Source organism: Xyrauchen texanus, chromosome 3, assembly GCF_025860055.1.
Source record: "Xyrauchen texanus isolate HMW12.3.18 chromosome 3, RBS_HiC_50CHRs, whole genome shotgun sequence".
Taxonomy (NCBI): Eukaryota; Metazoa; Chordata; class Actinopteri; order Cypriniformes; family Catostomidae; genus Xyrauchen; species Xyrauchen texanus.
In genome coordinates this window covers 26,027,126-26,049,642 of record NC_068278.1, presented here as the reverse complement: position 1 = coordinate 26,049,642, position 22,517 = coordinate 26,027,126, and the positions used below count along the sequence as shown (strand labels likewise).

The window sequence follows — 22,517 nt, the reverse complement described above, 5'->3', positions numbered from 1 at the left end:
AATGGTGACAAAGAAAGAGAAAACTGTGGCTCTGCAGATTAGAGTTGAATGATAAGGACGAGACAGAGGAGAACAGAGTCATGAAAGCGAAAATAACAAAGAGGAAAGGGATCAAATTGAGGTGGATCAGGATGAGGTACAGTAGATGATACTGAATTGCCTTAGGAAGACAAACAGAAAAACATTCAGCTAAAAGAAATGGTGGGAAAAAATAAATGGAAAGAGAAGAAAAACAAGTCTAAAGTGGACATAGCAGGAGAAAGGAGAATACTCACAACAAGAAAACAGAGAAGAAAAGGATGTCGAGCCGAGTGTGACTGAGAACCGAGACATGAAAGCAGAAATGTACGCTCTATAAATGGAGATGGTTTAGTACTGTGGCTACTCTCCCTAGAATTGTCTTTCCAGCAATGATGACTCAAAGGGCACACCGCAGAATGCTCAATGAGGTAAAACAAAAAAACCTAGAGTGACAGCTAAAGACTTGAAGGAATCGTTGGAACTGTTTAACATCTACACAAAAAAAGAAGAAAAAAAGATCATGAAGGACGTTGTTGCCGCCTTTGCTGCACACCTGAAATTTTCCCCCACCTTTTTCGTTTTTCTTCTCTTTCTTTTGAAATTTCCCAAAGACCATCTTGACACACCACAACACTACTGGGAAATGAGTGGTGGACTGACAAACTAAGGTAAATCATTTGGGAAAGAACATGCAACACTTCCTATGGCGTTAAAAGGGCACCGCATAAAAACATGAAAACATCATCTCAACAGTGTAGTTTGGTGGAGGGAGCACCATGATTTAGGACTGCTTTGCTGCTTCGGAGCCTGGACCATTTGATGTCAGAGTGAAAAATGCATTCCCAAGTATAGCAAGATATCCTAAAGAATAATGTCAGGGTGACTGTGCACCAGCTGAAGCTCAGTATTAGTAGGGTGATGCAGCAGGACAATAACCCTAAACCTCGAAATAAATCCACTATATAATTGCTTAAAAAAATAAAAAGCATGACCACAAGACAGCTGTTCACACCAGACATTCTAACAATATGAATAGAGTGCTGAAGCAGTTCTGTAAGGAAGAATGATCCAAAATTCCTTTTAAACTGGAAACACTTGACTGAGGTTATTGCTGAAAAACAAAAAATCTCGATCAGTTATTAAATCGAAGGGTTCACTTACTTTTTCCACAGCACTGTGAATGTTTACTGGAATGTGTTCAACAAAGAAATTAAAGGTAATAATTGTTTGTCTGTTGTTGGCTTAAGCACATTGTGTTTGGCTATACTTGTGACTTTGAAGGTGAGCTCAAATTTTATGACCAATTAACGTAGAAAACCAGTATCTAACTAGTTTATTACTTGCAATTATTTTTGCTCAAATCACTCTGAAATGACAAGTAGCTAAAGTTTCTACCGATCTAATATCAATTAATTAAAAAAGGCACTCAAGAGCACTGTAGAAAAGAGCACAATAACTTTGAATTCATTTATTTACAAACAATACAAAAAAATCTGTATTCAAGTCAGCTGCACCATCACGTTCATATTCTGCCCTATAAAGAAAACAAATCAAATAAAATTAATACAGGGACACTTAGGCAACAAATCAAGATATACATTTCCCCATAAACTGTTACAGTTTATTTTACAATGACTGTGTTACACACATTACTAAAATGAATAAATATAGTAATATCTATAACAATGTGCATTCACATGCAGTTTAATTGAAATAGCTTTCCTTGAATTTTGGCAATGATATGTGAAATAATAAAAACAAGCAAACCCCTAAGTCTTTATTTGTGATGGGACTTCTTAGATGTTGCACCCTCTCTACGACCTTGTTTCAAACCCTGTATAAGACAGATTTTGAAAGATTTCTGATGAAAATAACAAGGTTACAGAATTATGTTTGTGGGTACAGTGAAAATTGATTGATGTTTGTGAAATGCAAGGACAACCATACCAAATAGTATCCTGTGTGATAGCCACTCATGTACCAGGAAATAAGCATACTTCCCAAGGCGTCGTCATCCTCCAGGGTGTCTGGACTCATTGGTGGAGGTGGTGGGATCATCTGGGTCAATAATAAATTCAGATTTTCATAAATGTATTTGTCCCATAAAGAGTTGTGTGTTTGTGAATTAATACCACGGATGCGCAAAACTACCAGCTTACAAAATTGACAAGACAGAGGGTTGTCTGAGTGAATAATTGACTAGTCCAGGGGTTGCCAAACTTTTTTGCCAGCCGAATCACTTTGACACGAATGATTTTCTTAAAGTACCCCCTGATATTTTAAAGAAATTAAATCTTTCAAATATAATTAATTTTACATCTTTGCAATTTATTTTTCTTATTATGGTTATATTTTAATGAACCTTTATTATATCTTTTTCTTTTCATATAAAAAAAAATATTTTAATTGAAGTAACAAAGCCAGGGCTGTAGCAATTTATAATCTGGGGTGGGAGAACATGTCCCCTTTACATCTAGAGATCTCATGCAACTGACTGACAGTGAGAAAAGCCAGACACAAGAATGGTTAAAAGGAAAAATGTACATGCTTGGTTTAAGTTGTGGTTTTTCTTTTTTATTATTATTAGTCAAAAGACGGACATCATTTTGGAATTATCGGTCAATGTTTAAAAAAAACTAAATAAATAAAAAAGGGTAAATGACAGAAATATTTCCATATGCAACCTCACACTATCTCACGAATCCCCATTTGGGGAAACTCTGGACTAGTCGATGTGATGGACCCCATGCATAATTAGCCTATATTATGTCCAAATGATCCCAAACACTTTTAGATGGATATATGGACTCTAAGCACAGCCCTTTAACTTTATAACAATCAACACTTAAAAATAATCATCCCTTTAGTCAACCTCACTAACCGACTAGCCGGCTGATGGATGACCGTCATTGCCCATCCATAATTAATACAGTAAACGTTAATATATCCTATGTAATGGGAATTTAAGATGTTAATAGATCTGAAAAGTCTACAGTTGCTTATTACCGGGGGACCACGTGGAATCATGGGAGGCCATCCAGGGAAGAAAGGGCCAGGACCTTGTGATCGTCTGCCATCCGACTAGAAAGAACATGGTATTAGTAAGAATATATAATTTCTAAAGGAAGATAAAAACTAGACATTATGATTTTGTGTGGTCTCTCCACGATTCAAATTTGTATTCACTGCTTAAGTGGTCAATCAGCTTTTTAAACACTGGGCCTATTCATGAAACTTTTGTAAACATATGAGCAAATTCTGAGTAATTTTCACAAAAAAATTCCAACAAATTCACAATCGCTACATACTCCCCAGATTTGTTAGTGTATTCCAAACATTTGTAAAGGAGTGTAAAGAATGTTCATGCTCATTCACAATTATTATAATCCACACCCATTAAAACGGCATACAAGAAAGGCACCAGACACGCTAGTGAATGCTGTTAACAGTAATGAAATTGTTTTTAGAAATGAAGTGCGTTCACATCGTAAAATTTTGATTTAGCAAACACAATAGTATCTCAAAGAAAGGGAGTTGCTGTCATCACATGATTTTGCTGTCACATGATGCTCTTTTGTGAATCAAACAGTTCAAGAAGTCAATAACAATTGTTTGACATGTTCAGTTGATGGCAGCAGTAGGATGTCCACCATCATTACCCTTCTCTGGTTCAGTTCACAGTGCATCGGGAAAAATTATAGTCAAAAAATAAATGCAATCAGCAAAGAAATATTTCTAAATAAGTATGGCTATTGTTTAAAAATAAACAGATTTTTTTTTTTTTTTTTTTACCAATTTGTTATCGTTTAAGATTAATTTCACTCTTTTAATTATTGGTAATTTTTTTCCATTACTCATTTAATTTTACTTCTATCAAAATAATGTCATTTATCTGAAAGAACATGTTTGGATGTCTTGAGCATGATTTACACGTGGTTGGGAGGAGGTGTAAATTTTGTATGTACCAGCTTATGTTTTGAAAATATTTAAACTTTTAATATTTCAACGGCTCTACAAAGGATTTTCAGAAAACTTTATTCTGCTTGTATTTCAAGAATGAGGCCCATTAAAGGAATAGTTCACCCCAAAATGAAAATCCTCACCCTCATGCAATCCCAGATGTGTATGACTTTTTCCTTCTACTGAACACAAAGATTTTTAGAAAATATTTCAGCTCTGTAGGTCCAATCAATGCAAGTGAATGGTGGCCAGAACTTTGAAGGTCCAAAAAGCACATAAAGGCAGCATAAAAGTAATCCATATAACTCCAGTGGTGAAATGAATGTCCTTAGAAGCCATATGATAGGTGGGTGAAAAACAGATCATTATTGAAGTCCTTTTTTACTATCAATCTCTACTTTTACTTTCACATCTGTTTTTGGCGATTCACATTCTTCATGCCTATTGTCACCTACTGAGCAGGGAGGAGAATTTATAGTAAAAAACGACTTCAATAATGATCCGTTTCTCACCCAGACCTATCATATTGCTTCTGAGTTTAAGTTTCACCTTTGCAGTTTAAATAAACCAAAATTGTAACATAATACTTCAAGATGCACTGTTGAAGTATGATTTATCGTGAATATTTTTTTCGAATCAAATTTCATACATCAAATTTAAACAACATAACCGCAAGTGCTCCAAGGTAATGCAGCTGTGCAGAGACAGCACTCTGAAGTGAGGCATAAGTGAGATGGGATTTCCATTTTACAAACATATCTTGCTTGGATTTCTCTGTCCTCATTTCCTTTCCTTTCCTTGCATCCTTTCGAGTTAGGAAACGAGGAAAGGACGCAAGGAAAGGAAATTATTATGCACAAACTCAGAAATGAAAAGCACCCACTGATTCAACAACTGGAGTTTTGTGGATTACATTTATGCTGCCTTTATGTGCTTTTTGGCCCTTCAAAGTTCTGGTCACCCTTCACTTGCATTGTATGGACCTACAGCTGAAATATTCTTATTAAAATCTTCTTTTGTTTTCTAAAGAAGTCATACACATCTGGGATGGCATGAGGGTGAGTAATGATGAGAGAATCTCCATTTTTTGGTGAACTATACCTTTAAGTCTGTCAAGTGTGATATGCATGTTGAGAATCACACTGCACAAGTAAAACTGATTATGGTGACTTATGTGGCTGCTGTCTTTCCCTACATTATAGGGATGTTCAATATTCACCTTATGGAAGTGAGGTCCTGGTGGGGGTCCAGGAGGGAAGCCAGGAACCCAAGATGGAGGCCCCATGGGTGATCTGACTTTAGATTTATGCTTCTGAGGACCAGACTGGTGAGGTGTAAAAGATCTATCACTCTCCTCTGTCGAGGACTCAGTCTCTTTGACCTAGAATTGGGCAAAAGAATGACTATATTAAACAACCGCTTCACTAAACCCTCAAATGACAAAAAGTGTAGGCGATTACCAATTAGTATCTAATTGATAACTCTGTCATACTTGTACATCTGCTGCTTTTTGAGTTTCTTCATCCAAGTCCGAAGCTTCTGTTAGTAGGTCATTGAGGTTCTGTTCCTCCTCATTGCCATAGTCTGAATAAAAGACGACACAGGTGCCCTTCTCGTGGTCGATTGATAAAATGGTAGCAGCATACAAGTTACCATCCTCAGACCACAATGCATAACAGGAGTCCCCAACTTGCCACTGAACGACAGATTTAAACATATTTCAGTTCATATGCACAAGCCTATATTGCTTTACTGAGGATGTTCGTGATTTAAAACCAAATCATAAAAGCAAACATTTTTATTTGGACCATTGGGAAAATGAAAGTAAAAACCAAAGCAAACTGAAATGTTATCAGGCCCTAAACAGAACATATAATCTGCAGAATATCTGCAGAGATCCAAAACAGAGACGGATCCTCACCAAATACAGACTCAGTGATCACAGTCTGAACATAAAAAAGGCCGACACAGACAAACATGGCTTCCAAAGGAAGAACGAGTCTGTGCTCACTGTGACACTGGTGAGGTCGAGACAGAGTTGAGAGAGAGATACCTCCACAAACTCTCAAACCTCATGCCACAGTTTTCCAGTTTGGCAGAAACAGATCAGATGCTGGTGTTACTGGGGGAGGACCATCATGCATCAGTTGCAGCTAAATTCATTTTTGAGCTGCTCACCCTCAGAAACCAACCACTGCCTTAATGTACTTCATTCACAGTACTTTTATTTTTTATGCTCATAATGTCCTGTTAAATGCATATTTTATTTTATATTGTATAGTGTATATTGTTATTATAGTTTTTATTTTATTTGATTCATTACCCAGCACCTTATCTTAATTCTCTCTTTATTGTTATTTGTTACTATTTTATCATTATTATTTGTCTTGTCATTATCTGTTTTGTGTATTAATGCTTTGGCAATATTGTATGTAAACACAATCATGCCAATAAAGTACTTCTAAATTGAAAAATTGATTACCTCTTTATCAGGCGATGCGTTACATCTCTTTCTGCTTTTACTCTTATTGCCGTTTTTACGCTTCTTTCCAGGTTCATTTGTTTTGTTCGTTGTCACATTATCCTCTCCTTTCAATGCGTTCTGATGAGTAAGAGGCACAGAGAGACATACAACATCAAGGTTATTGAAAATAAAAAAATAGTGTGAGGTGTTGTTTTTAACTGCATTACCTTGAACGACGCAACTGCTTTATCGTATGCTTTAATCAAAGCTGTGTCATCCCAAATATCAGAATCATCACTCTGAAGAGAGGGAAAGATATCATTAACCACCGTTAATCAACATTAACCAAGCTATATGCTTCATGCTAAATTATTCACGGAGCTAAATTAAACTCCAAAAACCCATCAAGACAAGCAGAAAAGTTTAAGCAAACTGGGCGTGTTGTTTTTACTTTTAATGTACAGCTATTAAAAGGTGCAACAGGAGCTAGCTTATTAGCAAACGGAATCAGGTACATGTAAGTCAAAGCTAACATAGCACCATCGGACCTACCTATATTTTCCTCTTGAAATCACGTTTAAATCGGTTAAAATACTCACATTACCCGTTCCTCGACAAAATATTACGTCTTCCGCTCCATTTGCCATTAGAATGTTTAATTTACAACCGAGTAGTTAAATGTACTTCAAGTGCAGCATGCGCCACTGATGTTGTAAGCAATATGCGGATGACGTTCAAATAATGCGACACTGTGGGCTTGCCTATTGCTTAGCAACAAGGATTGGCTCTGCATCGAAATATCCTAAAATTGCCCATAGGGCCGTAGATTACGGGGGGATGGGGGGTATATTTATACCATGATCAATGGAAACATGTAAATGCTTCACGCTGATCACGTACGGTCGATTTGTCCAGTATTTATGCTGGTCAGATAGCGTCACGGTTAGATCGTTCCAGATCGCTTATTAAACATAAGTTGGAAAATGTGCCTCTGGTGGGTAAAGAACCGTCCAAAAAGTCTATATAGTTTTTTCTATATAAATGTTCAATAAGATCAAACAATTTATGAATACAATCACTGAGTCATAATGTATACATAAATAAGATAAAGAAGACAAATAATTGAAAAGTTCTAATTTCAGCATATGAAAGGGTATACAATTTAATTAATATGAATATGAACTCTAAAGTAAAACTGTGGAGTATGTGGTTAGCCTAAAGTGGATCAATGTAGGCCTATGTTTTCTTTTCTACAACCAATATATTTTCCCCTTATTTCTATTGTTTAATAATCAAGTCTTGTCTCCCTGTGGTGTGCATATCCAGTTCATCCTGCTTTCACCCTGGATTACTTTTGTCTCCTTAAGAATTATGCAAATGTATATTTCAAGTCTTTAAGTAAATTAGCTTTCAAAATCGAATGTATCCCAAGTTTTGCTGAAATAAACACTACTGCATGAAACTGACATTCATGCAGTATGTTATGGTTATTTTGGACATCACAATTTCCAGAGAATACACACAATTTACATTCCAAATTATTTTGGTATATTTTAGTTTTACAGTAGTGGAGGTGGTACTGTCATCACAGACCACATCTGTGACTTTCACATTTTGACAGTGTGGGGTGTGCAGAAATTGCTCTCCAACTCTTCTGTAAATATTTGTCCCACATGAGGATTTAGAAGCAAGGGTCTGAAATCTTGCTGTGGTGAGTGAATGTTAATCTTATTTGAAAAGCTTCAGAGCATTAAATGCATATGAAAGTATGTGCACCCTTTGGAATTAGCTCATTTTCTGCATTAATTGCTCATAAAACGTTAAGTTATCTTCATCAATGTATAGACAACCACTATGTGCTTAAGCTAACAACACACAAACAAACAAGTATTATAATTCATGTCTTTATTGAACACATCCCATTAAACATACATATCACTGTAGAAAAAGCAAGTGAACCCTTGGGTTTAATGGTTGATCACCTCAACCAAGTGTTTGCGGTAGCTGCGGATTAGACCTGCACAACATTCAGAAGGAATGTTAAACTATTTTTCCTTACAGAACTGCTTCAGCTCAGCCATATAGTTAAGATATCTGGTGTGAACGGCACTCTTGAGGTCATTCTACAGCATCTCCATTGAGTTAAGATCTGGGCTCTGACTGGGCCACTCCAAAAGGTGGATTTTTTGTTGTTGTTTTAAGTCTGTACTGGATTTACTTCGATGTATAGGCTAATTGTCCTGCTGCATCACCCAACTACTGAGCTTCAGCTGGCAGTCACCCTGACATTATCCTGTAGGATATCTTGATAAACTTGGGAATGCATTTTTCACTCTAAGATGTCAAATTGTCCAGGCCCCGAAGCAGCAAAGCAGCCCCAAATCATGATGCTCCCTCCACCAAACTACACTGTTGAGATGATGTTTTCATTTTACGTGGTGGCCTTTTAACGCCATACATAGTGCTGCGTGTTCTTCACAAACAATTCAACCTTAGTGTCATCAGTCCAAAAAACTTTTTCCCAGTAGTGTTCTGGAGTGTCAAGGTGGCCTTTGGCAAACTTCAGGCATGCAACAGTGTTTTTACTGGAAAGCAGCAGCTTCCTTCATGGTGTCCTGTCATGGTGCCTGTTTAATATTTACCATATAGTAGACTCATGAACAGAGATGTTAACCAGTTCCAATAATTACTTCAAGTCTTTAGCGGTCACTCTAGGGACACTTTTAGGGAGAGTAGCCACAGTACTAAATCATCTCCATTTAGAGTTAAGTAGTCTAACTGTGGAAGGATGAATATCTAAGCTCTTAAAGATAACTTTGCAACCCTTTCTCTAATTCGAGAAAGGGTTTGTTGACATCATTAGCCTAGCGGTTCACATACTTTTTCCAACCTACACTGAATGTTTGAATGATGTATTCAATATGTACACAAGAACAATAAAACAAATGTGTTTGATCTTCATCTAAGTTACAATAATGAGCAAACCAGATTTTAAGACACATTTATACATAAATGCAGGTAATTCCAAGGGGTTCACATACTTTTTCTTACCACTTTCACTGTTGAGAAAGACCATAATACCACATTCACACTTTCAAGGATTATGTCATTACATCTGCCAATTTTTGTTAAATGAAAAGGGGCACAAAACAAATTAAACTAAGACAGAGTGAACTACTGGTTTTACGAATTTTACTGTTAATGTCAAACATACAAAGATAAAACAAGTCTATAAAGTTATGCACTGCCCAAAAGACAAAACAATGAAATTGACCAATTCTAAATATCTTTTTATCTGTACAAGACCAGATTTACATTCTAAAGACACCAAAGCGGGTTTTCTGTGTGGGGGCATTGAGGGCAGCACTTAGACTCAATCCCAGGACAAGGCGAGTGTCAGCAGGGTCAATGATCCCATCGTCCCACAATCTAGGTAATTAGGGAAAGTACAATAAGAGTGATAGTAAGACATGCACACAGAGTAATATGAATTTTATATAATTATGTAGTTTATCATTTTATGTAATACACCATTTAAACATTCATATAGTTACCTGGCACTGGAATAATAAGGGCTTCCCTCCTCCTCAAAGCGTTTGATAATTGGCTCCTTCATAGCAGCTTCCTGCTCTGCTGTAAACTGGAAAATTACCAAAATATATAAATTACAAAGTCTGAGATGTATAAATGAGATTTGTAAAAATTACTTTGCAAAAATAAACAAAAAATGTCAACAAATCTACTGTAACTTAATTTCAGAAACCCTACATATGTACTAACAGATAAAAACTGTTAATTTTAGTTGATAATTTCATACCTCCTTTCCTTCCCTTGCTTTTTGATCTTTAGTTATGGTGGCAAGTACGGTGGCTGCCTGCTCCCCTCCCATCACTGAGATCCGTGAATTAGGCCACATGTACAGGAACCTGGGGCTGTGAAATGCACATGGGCTCACTTTAATAAATGAGGCAGCTTACCTGATGTTGATTGGTTTTCCCATTTGAGCTAAACGCTAGTATAAATGAGCAAGAAAGTGTATAAAGCTTACCTATATGCTCTGCCACACATGCCATAATTCCCAGCACCATACGATCCTCCAATGATAACAGTAATCTTAGGCACATTGGCACAGGCCACAGCTGTCACCATTTTAGCTCCATCTTTAGCAATACCCCCAGCCTCATACTCCCTGCCAACCATGAAGCCTGATAAAAACAGGGACAGAATACATCATGGGTTGATTATGTTTGTCAGTTCACTAGGCATTCAGAAAATGTTTTGGTCTTTCAATATCAGAGAAACGTTATTGTAACTTAGCACTTATACATTCAGCTGAAGTATGGGTTCATACCTGTAATATTTTGAAGGAAGAGGAGCGGAATGTTTCTCTGACAGCAAAGCTCAATAAAATGAGTTCCCTGTAAAAGTAAAGAACCATTTCTATGTCAAATATTTCTTGGCAGTCATTTAATACATTTTATGAGTTGCCAAGGCCTGCACACAATCTGCACCTACAGAACTCTGCAGAAAGTTCCACAGATAAATGCCTATTTTCACAAGTTACATATCCGCTTAATAAATACTTCAGCTAATTTGATCATGTTTTTGGCATCCAATAAGAGCATAGTACTCTCAGCTTTGACTAATTTATTTTTCTTAATCCATTCTGCTGATTTTCAGAGCAGAAAATGTTAAAAATTATGCCATGTGGACCTCTTATCTACTAGTCGATGTTGAGGAGGTCTCCGAAGCCTACTTATCATAAGTTATACAAGAGTTATAACATACTCTATCAAAGCAGTAGCTGCAAGATCTTAAACAGTATTAATTGAACAGTATTCAATTAATGAGGACACATAATCCTCTCCGTAAAAAAAGTCTGTATGCAAACAAAGAAATGAACATGTATTGTGAACACGGCAGGTATGAATGCAAGAAGGCAAGATTTTTGCTTGAAAACACCAGTAACCATTGTATGGTGGCCAAGAGGTGCACAATCCAACCAAATTAGCAAAGCAAATAAAAGCTGAATACACACTGGAAATAAGCAAAAACAAACAACAACAAAATTAAGCCACAACACAACAGAAATAATCTACAACATAATGAGTACTGGGCAATGTTCACACAAATATCATCACTGAAAATTACATCAGAGTACCTGCAGCTATTCTTGCATACAGGCAGCTCATACAAGGTGTCCTGCTCCCACAGTGTGTAGACTCTAGCCCCCACTCAGACGCCAAAACACTGTTCTCCAGTCCACACTACGGAGTAGGACGAACAGCTCTCTGCTTCTTCCAAGCAGCCTTATGATCTCTCACGCTTATGATCATCTCCTTATGATCTCTCATCTCTCAGTCAGACTGTCACATGACTTAAATTACAGTGTTCAAAAATATTTATTTTCTGTTAATTTTGTTATGTTGTGTCATTATTTCGTTGTGTTGTGGCTTTATTTCTTTTGTGCTGTGGCATATTTTCATTGTGACTTCAGCTTTATTGTTCTTTGCAGTTTTTGGTTGCGTTTTGCACTTTTCAGCCACCATACTATCAACTTTTGATGCATGATAAAAAGCAGACTGGACAGAACTTACAGAAAAATGTGATTCAAGACACAAGAGGGTCAGTAGATTATGACAGAATTATAACTACACAAACCCACAACTCTAGTGTAACAAAATAAGACATTACACTGATGAACTAAGTATCTAAGGTCAAAACAATTGTCAAGAGATCCTCACTTTCTTTGCAGATTCTGAGAACAGCACACCATTATTGCCAATTATTCCAACAGGGTAACCAAATATCCGGGCGAAACCTAGAAAGCAAACAAACAAAACCAGAACACACTCAGTAAAAAGCCCATTTTACGATTTCAAAGATTTAAAAAGGAATTAATTTAAAAAGATGATTCAGATTTTAACAAACACGCACCTGTGACAAGTGTGTCTCCATAGAAGGCCTTGAATTCATCAAATTTACTGCCATCAACAACACGAGCAATAACCTGAAATTAATCATTGATTGTGTTTCTTCAGAACTACATTTTTTTATGAACTGTAGTATAATATAGCTTCAATAAAAGTTATTCTGCTCAGTGGGGCAGCATTTCTTACAGGCTTGTATTCTAGTAATCAAGCTGTGAGCAATACCTCTCGAATGTCAAAGTTGCGTTTGAGGTTGTCCCCCACAATACCATATAACTCATCAGCAGGAAACAGAGGTGCCTCCGGAGGCTCCACAGTCACCTAATGAGAAGTGGGTAAGTTAAAAGAACATTATAGCAGTACACTGTAGTTTTGAGTTTTGGCAGTCAATGACTGACAGATTTAACATATCTAATAAGAGAAAGAGCAGGGGTGCCCTCACATCAAGTTTTTTCTTGTAGTTCAGGCTTCGAATTACTTTCCGTGCAAGGTGAAGGGCGTGGTTGTCATCCAAGGCATAATGATCAGTTACCCCTGACTTTCTGAAGAGAGACAAATGTTGAAAGTGTGTAAGGTCAACATAATCAACGTAAAAACAGGCATTTGTGTGAACATACAGTACAAGGGCTGAAAAGAATAGATCTTGAATAAAAGTATATTTTGTATTTACTGCACTCACAGAAGTATGAACAAGTAAAAAAAAAAATACACATATTTAAGATACATTATTTGAAAGCAATTCTTAACATCTTACATGTTCTACAAATAATGTACTATATGTACTAAATATGTACTACAAGTACATGTATCATGTTAAGGATTTTTAGATATTTTTAAAATGGAAAACAAGACAAAAACACTTGATAATAGGGTTTTTTGCAGTAATTGTTTATAAAGCATTTAAAAAAAAATACTTTATAAAATGTATCCCCCCCCCCCTCCTTTAATTCAGTGAATATCTTTTAGAGGTACTTTTAAAATATTATTTTGTCCTCTTTATTGTTAGTAAGCATGTTTAATACAACCTTTTATCTCGGGGTACAAGCTGAATATCAGTTAAGAGCTAATGATTAATCGTTGCAATAATTTCCCGAATAGTTGAATAATCATCTAATTATCCAGGGCTGCAGACTCAAAAAAAAAAAAAAAAAAACTTGGAATAACTGAAAAATTAAGGAGCTAAATGGCTGTTTTTAGTGGCCAACTCATACAATTTCTCCATTTAGATTGTTGTTCAGAAACCAGAAGACAGATAACCCATTAATCTGAGGTTTAATAAACAGTATATATAGTTGAGAAGATACACAAGTTTGCATTCCCCTTTTGTCTCATAAATGTTCACACACCATTGTATACAAGCCGGAAATACACATGGCAGATGATTCGCTGAGAAAGTGAATTTGATTCAAACTGCTAAACTGAGCTCCAGAGTTCACTACACACCCTCAGTTCTGTTTGGGAGATTCATGAAAAAGACCTGGTTCAAAAGAGCCATTTGCTCACGACTCTCTCACGCTTTCTGGGCTGGGAGGGGCTCTGAGCATACGCTGGAGAAGCTGAACATGCAGCGCTTGAGCCCTGCTAGGTCAAGATGGAGAGGGGTTCAAAGAGGTGTAGTCTCTGATCCAGTGCTTACAGTAGATGGTGGTAATGCACTATTTTAGCTTGTGAACCGCCATAAAAAAGAAAGACAACTCTCTCGTGCTGGGTTTGTTATTGTGTGCAGTGCAGGGAGCTCATCACAACAGAACGGGTGAAAAGTGGATCAAGACACATTGGCGCTCTAAAGATGTATTCAACAACTCACAAGATGATATCTGATGAAACCACATATGAACACACACGACCCAACTGTCACCAACGGCGACTAGATTTGTAATTATTGTAGCAATCAATTATTTGTAATAATAAAGTCGCAGTCTGGAGCCCTGTAATCGTTAGATTAGTTGATTATCAAAATAATCATTAATTGCAGCCCTATACAGTACAAGTGTTTCTCTAACCTGCAATGAAGGTCTGCACCTCCTAGGTCTTCAGCAGACACTTCTTCACCTGTAGCAGCTTTTACCTGTTGAACATATACACAGATTAAATGGTGACCAAGCATAACATTGGTTATTTAACACTGCTAAATAGTAGGTACTGTTCAAGAAATCATAAGCATCTAAATAACCAGCAAGTCATATCACATTCCTTAGGACATTTACCAGTGGTGGTCCACCCAGAAAAATGGTCCCTTGTTTGCGTACTATGATGCTCTCATCAGCCATAGCAGGGACATAGGCACCCCCTGCTGTACAAGAACCCATTACAACAGCAATCTGAAATATGACAGGTACAATTCATGCATCACCTCCTTTTGAGAATTAGGCAAGAAACTAATGTATATACTTGTATATTATTTTTACCAATCAACTATATTTGATATTCACTTTTCAATGGCTAATATGTAGATAACTGTTCCACTTAAGGTCTCCAAAACAAATAGTACAAATAAAGTTCACAAGGCATTTATTGCATAAAGACCTGCGCAATTCCCTCAGAGGAAAGGCGGGCCTGGTTGAAGAAGATGCGCCCAAAGTGATCTCTGTCTGGAAATACATCTGCCTGTCTGGGTAAATTTGCTCCTCCAGAATCCACTACAGAAAACAGACCAGATCATTTGTACCAACACCAGACCTATATTAGTTAACACAGTCTTTGGTAGAATTACATATAGGCTATATTCAGAATGGAATACTGCACAGTAACAGATCAATATCTAAGTACATATTTACTATAAATTCTCATCCTTGCCCAGTAGGTGGCGATATGCACAAAGAATGTGAATCGCCAAAAACCAAAGAAGAATGTGTCGGTAGGCATTTATAGTAAAAAAGGACTTACATTTGTACCCGTTTCTCACCCACACCTATTATATTGCTTCTAAAGATTTGGTTTTAATTACTGGAGTCTTATGGATTATTTTTATGCTGCATTTTTGGACCTTACACAGTTTCAAAGTTCTGGACACCATTTAGAATATTCTTCTAAAAAGCATTATTTGTGTTCAGCAGAAAAAAGTCATACACATCTGGGACTGAGCTCAGCTTGTATTGAATCTGGAATATTCCTTTAATAACATTTTAAATTTAGTTAAAATGCCAAACTCACTTAAAAATGAGTCAACATCACTGAAAATGGGGTCAAGTCAAGTGCATTGCGGGGTACAATGCCCAGCACGGTTTTCTTTGTTGTATGCAGCACATTTTGGGGAAATTTTGAAGGCCATCTGGATATTCCATTCATATAATTTTGAATACTATGCACAGTTAACATACTAATATGGCATGTTTTATGGAGCAGTATGCTATTCTGAATATAGCCATGGACTTTAAAACCTCTGCGATAACTTACCCAGGTATATGCATGGCAAATGGTTTTGCTGTGCAATCTCTTGGGCACGTAGGTGCTTCTTTACAGTAACTGGATAATAGGTACCACCTTTGACAGTGGCATCATTTGCGACTATCATACATTCCACCCTGTAAAAAAAGTACAGGCTACCTGTTATAATCATATAGTCTTGTACAGTATCAGTCTCATCATTGCATAAATAAAATAATGTAAAAGAGAGAGATCCAACAGTATGCACACCCTGAGACTCTGCCAACACCAGTGATGATGCCTCCTGCAGGAACCTCCTCCTTACCATATAACTGATAGGCAGCAAACTGGGAGAACTCCAGAAAGGGAGATCTGCATTAAAAAAAAAAAAAACAGTCCAAGTGAAAAACACAATTTAAAACACATTAATAACGCCAATATATACATATATATACATATATATATATATATATATATATATTAAGTGAGTCCATGTTTACCCAGGATCCAAAAGTCTGTCGATGCGTTCTCGAGGCAGAAGCTTTCCCCTGGACGTGTGAAGGTTTCGTGCTTTTTCTCCACCTCCTTTGAAAGTAGCAATGTTGTGTAAACATTAGTGCAAGGAAATCTTCACAAGCTAGCATAAACTTGTCTTGTCCATATACAAGAGCTTTATTCGCCGTGAACGTAAATGCGAACTCACCAAGTTTGATCTTCTCTGCTCTGTCCTTCAACTCCTTCACCAGCGCTTGCATTCGCTCGTAATTCTCCTACGATGTAAAATGTTTCACGTTTGGTTATTCACAATAATGAACTTTTTTTTTTTGCATGAACGTATCAGACCAAGACTGAAATATACATGCGACAGCTATATGGATATTTTGGACACATACTTTGACAAACTGCTTACCGGTTGGCCGGTAATCGTTCAAGTTTATTCGTCTCGCAAAATAAAACATTAACAGTCTGAGTATTGTTCTCAGATATTTCCCTGCCTCTTTAAGTACTCATAGGTATGCATAACTAAGATAAGTTGTTTAAAGGCAATGTTGTGCACAAGGACACTAGATGCGCCACAGTAACTTTAGCTCAGGGCTTCATTCTGGCCTACCTGAAAGAGCGGAGCCTGAACGTCGGGCTGCGAGCCCAGCGTTGCCACTTTATCCGCATGATATAATCTGGAGACGGCCGCATTCACACTCTTGCCCCGAATGAGCGAGACCGTCGGTCTAACATATTGTAGAATCATGATTCATCGTCTAACAAACTAATCAAAGGATGAATTCAACATGCACACTCCCTAACCTCACCGCTTGTGTACGGACAGCAAATGGTTAAAGTTCAAACGCTCTGCCTTGTAAAGTCAATGACAATATGTTGGAATGGAACAGCGCCTCTTCCATTTAAAGAGACAGTTCAACCAAAAATAAACATTTAATCATCATTTACTCACCCTCATGTCATCAGATGTGTGTGACTTTCTTTCAATGCAGAACACAAATGAGGATTTTTTAGAAGAATATCTCAGCTCTGTTGGTCCTTATTTTGCATACAATACAATGCAAGTGAATAGTGACCAGAAATCTGAAGGTCCAAAAGGCATATAAATCAGCTTAAAAGTAATCAATTTTTTATATATTTTTTTACTATAAGGGTGAATTCCAATCGAAACTGATCCTTTACCATACTCACTCCAAAGGATATAGGCACTCTGAAGGGAGCATGGTATTAATTAATTAAGGATGGGTGATATACTGGTAGACATGATAAATGTGAGTGAGTCCAATCCAGCAGGCAAGAGAGCGCAGAGCTTGTGATTGCTTGCGCTACTCAGTCCAGTTTCTATCTATCGTGGCGCAACATCAAAACGTGACCCATTTGAATTTGAGTTTTTAACCTTAAAGTGCTGGAGGATATCAAATGGCAAGAGAGCCTGACATTCTAACCAACACTTTTTATTGTATTTGTAAGACATAAAACATTAAACATTTACAAGGGTAAATATAATAAACAATATGTATCATGAGGGTTACAGTAAATTAAATTCTGAAATGAACTAAAGCATTATATTAACTTAAGTGGTAGGCCAACACCATGAAAGAGTCTTACAAGCAATTGGATTGGATCTTATTTCTTTGAAAATGTGCACGTATGAATGAAACGTTAATAATTAAAAATAATTATAAAATGTATAATCTAATTTCAAGGAATCACAAAAAAATGAAAATAAATAAATACAAATTCTGGCTAATACAGAAGTTTGGGGATAAATACCTTTTTATAAAATTTGAAAAGTAAAATCCAAAACACTGCAATAAACACAATTCCAAAATAAGTGGACAATTGTTTCTTGAAAGTGATGACAAAAGGAACAGTTGGGTGAAATACTGTTATTAAACTTTGGTAGTTTATAATTTACAGCGTAACAATTATGAATAATCTTAAAAGAGACTTCAACAACTTTGTTGGGCAGCAGAATATTTCAGAAGAATACAGAATTCTTTCCATTCTATGTCATTGAATTTATTATTAAAAAAAAAATGAGTACAGGCAGGTAAAGAGATCTGACTTCTATTAAGATCTGATCTGATTTTTGTATTTACTCAACCCCCTCCATAGCATGATTAGCCATCATAACATTTTTGTTTTATTGAGTTTTTAAGTTCAGAAAAGTCAACTATAATTTTGTCCACTTTTCTAGAAATCTCCACAGAGACATCCAGTGACATTGCAGTGGATAACACGAGACAATGCATCTGCTTTGGAAAGCAACAATGATGTCATCTGTCATGCAGGTTTTTTTTTAAACTACACCTCGTCACCCTTAATGAAATTCAGTTGGAATGATGTTAGATATTAGAAGTCAAACCAGCTTTGCTTTCCATATATTCAAATATTTTCTACAGAGATGACTTAAAGAGCTTATTTTATTTATTATTATTTTTTTTTTTTATCAAGGATAGGATTTTTAATAATTAATTATACCCTTTATTGCATTGCTTACAGAAGATGTCAAGTTTCTTGAGGGAAATGTTGTTATAATAATAGTCAACAACATCAGACTGAAATGTAAAATGTTGCATTGTGGTAAGGTTGATTACCACTTTTTTGATTGCCATCAATTTATTATTATTTTTATTTGTTTTAATCTTACCAAGTTTGTCAAGTTCAAAATAAAGGGAAAATTATATAAGTGTTAGTCGTTTTCATATATTAAGTATTTAATTAAATGACTGGATTTTTCACAACCAGGCATTACAATATATTTAATTTATAAACCAATTTGAATGTATTTTATTTTCTGAAAATTGTAATTATATTGTGATATATAATTAGTGATATAGGATTTTGGTCATATCACCCAACCCTAGCATTTATGTACCCTTCGCTAACAGTCTTATGTAAGGCCCCTATGTGAATTTAGCTTTCTGCTTCTGTTTAAAACGATCTTTGGATTACATCCCCTTTCTACAGTGCCCTTCAAGGGTGCAAAAATGCCACTTGGAAAACACTATAAATCTCTTTAACAATTTGCATTCTTTGTGCATAACACCACTTACTGGGCAAGGAGGAGAATTTATAGTAAAAAAGGACTTAAATATTGATGTATTTCTCATCTTTTCATATTGCTTATGGATTACTTTTATGTGATTTTTGGAGTTTCAAAGTTCTGGCCCCCATTCTCTTGCATTGATTGGACCTACAGAGCTGAGATATTTATCTAAAAATAATTTGTGTTCTGCAGAAGAGAAAGTCATACACACCTGGGAACTAACACAAACTAAAAATAAACTATTGTATTTTTATTAACTTACATTAACAAAGATTATTAAATGCTGTAAAAATGAATATTGACCATTGTTAGTTCATGATACCTAATGCATTAACTAATGTTAATGAATGGAACTTTATTGTCAAGTGTTGTCGTTCATTTTAGATATCTACATAGTTTGTACTAGTTCAAAGTTTAATTCAAAATTTCCCTAATGCTGTAAAACCATGATATGCTGGTCCACCCTGGCAACGACCCAAGCACACCTTGTAACAGGAACCAGGCCTGAAATGAAGAAATTAAAATGAGCAAAGACAAAGTAATAACTTCATGGGAATTGTTTTCCGGTAAATGATTCAACAATGTTGAAATCACCCTGCAATACATATTCCCCTATAAAAAGTAACATATTCCTGAAATGCTTATTTAATTTCATAGTGATAAAACACATCTATCCATAAATAGTGTAAATTATGATTGTTCAGATCTTTGATGGGATGTAAAGACTTCTTGGAACTTTATTTCAATACCTCTGCCATATATTACTTATAAAATCCAACACAAAAACATTCAGGACCAGTTATTTGTCAACTAACCACATTTTCCAGACTCTGCGACAAATTGCCAATATAACTGACCCTTGCTAAAACCTTAGTGTTCTTAAAAAAAAAAAGAAAAGAAAAAAAAGTTTTATTATATTCCATGAAAATGGTTTTGCTCGCAGGGAAAACGTTCAATAAAATTAAATGTAACATACATCACCCATAAAAACAAATACATTTAGATTTGAACAAAACAAGATATTTAAACTCAAACCAGTGTCAGTAAAACAACACTGGATAACAAGCAAAAGTGTATCATTAAATAAATAGAAATAAATACATAAGACATGGCTAAAACTCAAAAATGGTTGCACATCGTCACTGGATTTCTAATTACAAACAAAAATATTACAGCAAAGGCCAGAACAATTATTCCCATTATCTGTGTTTGTAGTTTTTCCCATTGTAAACTTAAGCAAAGAAATGTAATCAAGATTACATCCAATTCTCCAAAATGTGTCATAAGTCTTATACATATTAAACTGAAGTGCAATGAACTGTGATAGCAGCAGTGAAAATGTAACCAAAAGGTCAGAAATCAGAATCAATCAGGATCAACTTCAGTGAAGATGTCATCAAGGAAGAACTGAGACACTTGACCAGGCTCCTCCTCCCCTTCCAAACCAGAATTAAGAGGACTGCTGTGAGGAGACTGCACAATAGAGGATGTCATAAAAATAAAACAATGTCAATTTAGTTGAATAAAGTACATAATACAATGCATTAACTATAGATCACATCATGTACCTGATGCTCAGACAGTTTTTGGGAGGCTGTAGTGGACACTCTAGCTGGAGATGCAGTAGGGATGGAAATGTCTGCATCAGTAGCCTTTATTTCAATACGACTAAGGACAACCTTTGGCCAGTTGCCTGAAGGCATGGGTGGCTCCTCATCAGCACATGATGCTAAGACAGTGCTTGTGCTCCCATGCAAAGGCAGAGATGCCTTGTGAATCTCAACACTCCTAAGAACAAAAATAAATGTATGCAACAACTCAGTATTTCATTTTTTAGTGGATAGCACTGCAACTAGCAACAATTTAAAAAGGTCCCACTTTATATAAAAAAAATTATATTGTAATAAAAAACATCCCTACCCTCTGGAAGTTGTTTTCACATTGACAGGTGTGCTGTGATGTCTTGGTTGCAAGTAATTTTGCCTCAAGCAGATTTCGTCTGAAGATAACTTCTCTAGCTGTACTCTACATACATTAGTGATTTCTTCTGTTTGTTGCTTTGTTGGAGTTCGGACAGACTCCCTCAAATCTGATGCATTGGCTAGCTGGGGTGTTGTTGGGACAGCTTGGGTTGACTTTAGCAGATCAGGTCGATCTTTAGGATATGTTCTTTGTGGTGATCTTAGTGTCATATGGAATGCACCTTTTGAGAATGATTAGAGAAAACAAAACCCAGTATAGCATGTGTGAAAGCGGGGCACAGTCAAATAAAGCAAGGTGTTCACTTACCTCTCCCAGGTGAATTTATTGCTTGTGATGCCAGCAATCTCTCACTTGAGTTTATAACAATTTTTGGCATTTGAGAAACACTGCCTGATTGATGAACCTATGAAAGAGATTTTGCATTGTCATCTGCACCTTGTTTAAAAGTTCATATATAAAATACATTATGAAATCAAATTTAAATATCTTCTAGAAAAACATACTTCGTTTGTTTTCTCTGAGGATGTCTCCTTGGTCTCTGATGGACTAAGAGCATATTCCTTATCCTTTTTAGGGCTCCTTGCAACACATGCTTTTTCTGAACTGTTCTCTTCCTCAATTTCAGACACAGGCACAAAGGCATCAGACAACAACATGTGTGAAACTCCTTCGCACCAGTTATCAATCTCATCAGAGTCCATGGGCAGCATATCACTTTTGAGAGACCATTCCTCAGCTTGAGGTTCCAGGGAGTGCTGAGGTGTAGCTAAAGAGATATATTAAGAGCATTAACTTATTTTAATCTCCAGAGAGGGTTTATGGCAAAATTATTGCAATAACCAGCTCCCCTAAATAAGCCGTTTTGTACTATAGACACTGTTAACTGTTAAAACAGAACTACGGCTGTAGACTTAACACGTTAATTATATAAAAATAACATGTTGGAAAAATTACTGCAATTCATCCTGACTTGTACTCAAACCAGCCCGTCTGGCACCAACAATCATGTCACGGTTGAAATAACTGAGATCTAAACTTTTTCCCCATTCTGATGGTTGATATGAACATTTACTTTAGCTATTGGACCATATCTGCATGATATTATGCACTGCACAGCTGCCACACGATTGGCTGATTATATAATCTCATGCATGATTGTTGGTGCCAGATGGGCTGGTTTGAGTATTTCTGTAACTGCTGATCTCCTGGGATATTCACACACAACAGTCTCTAGTTAACT

At 36.2% G+C, this 22,517-nt stretch overlaps 3 protein-coding genes across 3 annotated transcripts in view; all 3 read right to left on the bottom strand.

Moving 5' to 3' along the window:
- Positions 1-1,473: 1,473 nt before the first annotated feature.
- Positions 1,474-7,173, bottom strand: smn1 (survival of motor neuron 1, telomeric). Its single transcript, XM_052106494.1, has 9 exons — positions 7,045-7,173; positions 6,673-6,744; positions 6,464-6,583; positions 5,474-5,677; positions 5,201-5,362; positions 3,028-3,102; positions 1,969-2,079; positions 1,789-1,855; positions 1,474-1,555 (listed from the first exon to the last, which is right to left on the bottom strand). The coding sequence occupies exons 1-8, from the start codon at positions 7,090-7,092 to the stop codon at positions 1,799-1,801; spliced, it is 849 nt and encodes a 282-aa protein (XP_051962454.1). The 5' UTR covers positions 7,093-7,173; the 3' UTR covers positions 1,474-1,555; positions 1,789-1,798.
- A 2,259-nt stretch (positions 7,174-9,432) lies between these two features.
- On the bottom strand, positions 9,433-17,097 carry mccc2 (methylcrotonyl-CoA carboxylase subunit 2). Its single transcript, XM_052102550.1, has 17 exons — positions 16,853-17,097; positions 16,445-16,511; positions 16,242-16,326; positions 16,012-16,113; positions 15,772-15,899; positions 14,902-15,014; positions 14,583-14,696; positions 14,379-14,443; positions 12,818-12,917; positions 12,601-12,696; positions 12,383-12,455; positions 12,190-12,266; positions 10,797-10,863; positions 10,494-10,650; positions 10,263-10,377; positions 10,000-10,085; positions 9,433-9,874 (listed from the first exon to the last, which is right to left on the bottom strand). Exons 1-17 carry the CDS (start codon positions 16,988-16,990, stop codon positions 9,757-9,759), a joined length of 1,701 nt encoding a protein of 566 aa, XP_051958510.1. The 5' UTR covers positions 16,991-17,097; the 3' UTR covers positions 9,433-9,756.
- Positions 17,098-20,127: 3,030 nt separating this feature from the next.
- The window catches only part of LOC127624427 (transcription factor TFIIIB component B'' homolog), a 29,049-nt gene continuing 26,659 nt past the window's right edge, over positions 20,128-22,517 (bottom strand). Inside the window, exons 38-42 of the mRNA XM_052099249.1 lie at positions 21,781-22,043; positions 21,584-21,680; positions 21,215-21,497; positions 20,863-21,082; positions 20,128-20,767 (exon numbers count right to left, since the gene is read on the bottom strand). Of these exons, the coding sequence (XP_051955209.1) occupies positions 20,660-20,767; positions 20,863-21,082; positions 21,215-21,497; positions 21,584-21,680; positions 21,781-22,043 (971 nt within the window). The 3' untranslated portion in view covers positions 20,128-20,659. The remainder of the gene's footprint in view (positions 20,768-20,862; positions 21,083-21,214; positions 21,498-21,583; positions 21,681-21,780; positions 22,044-22,517) is intronic.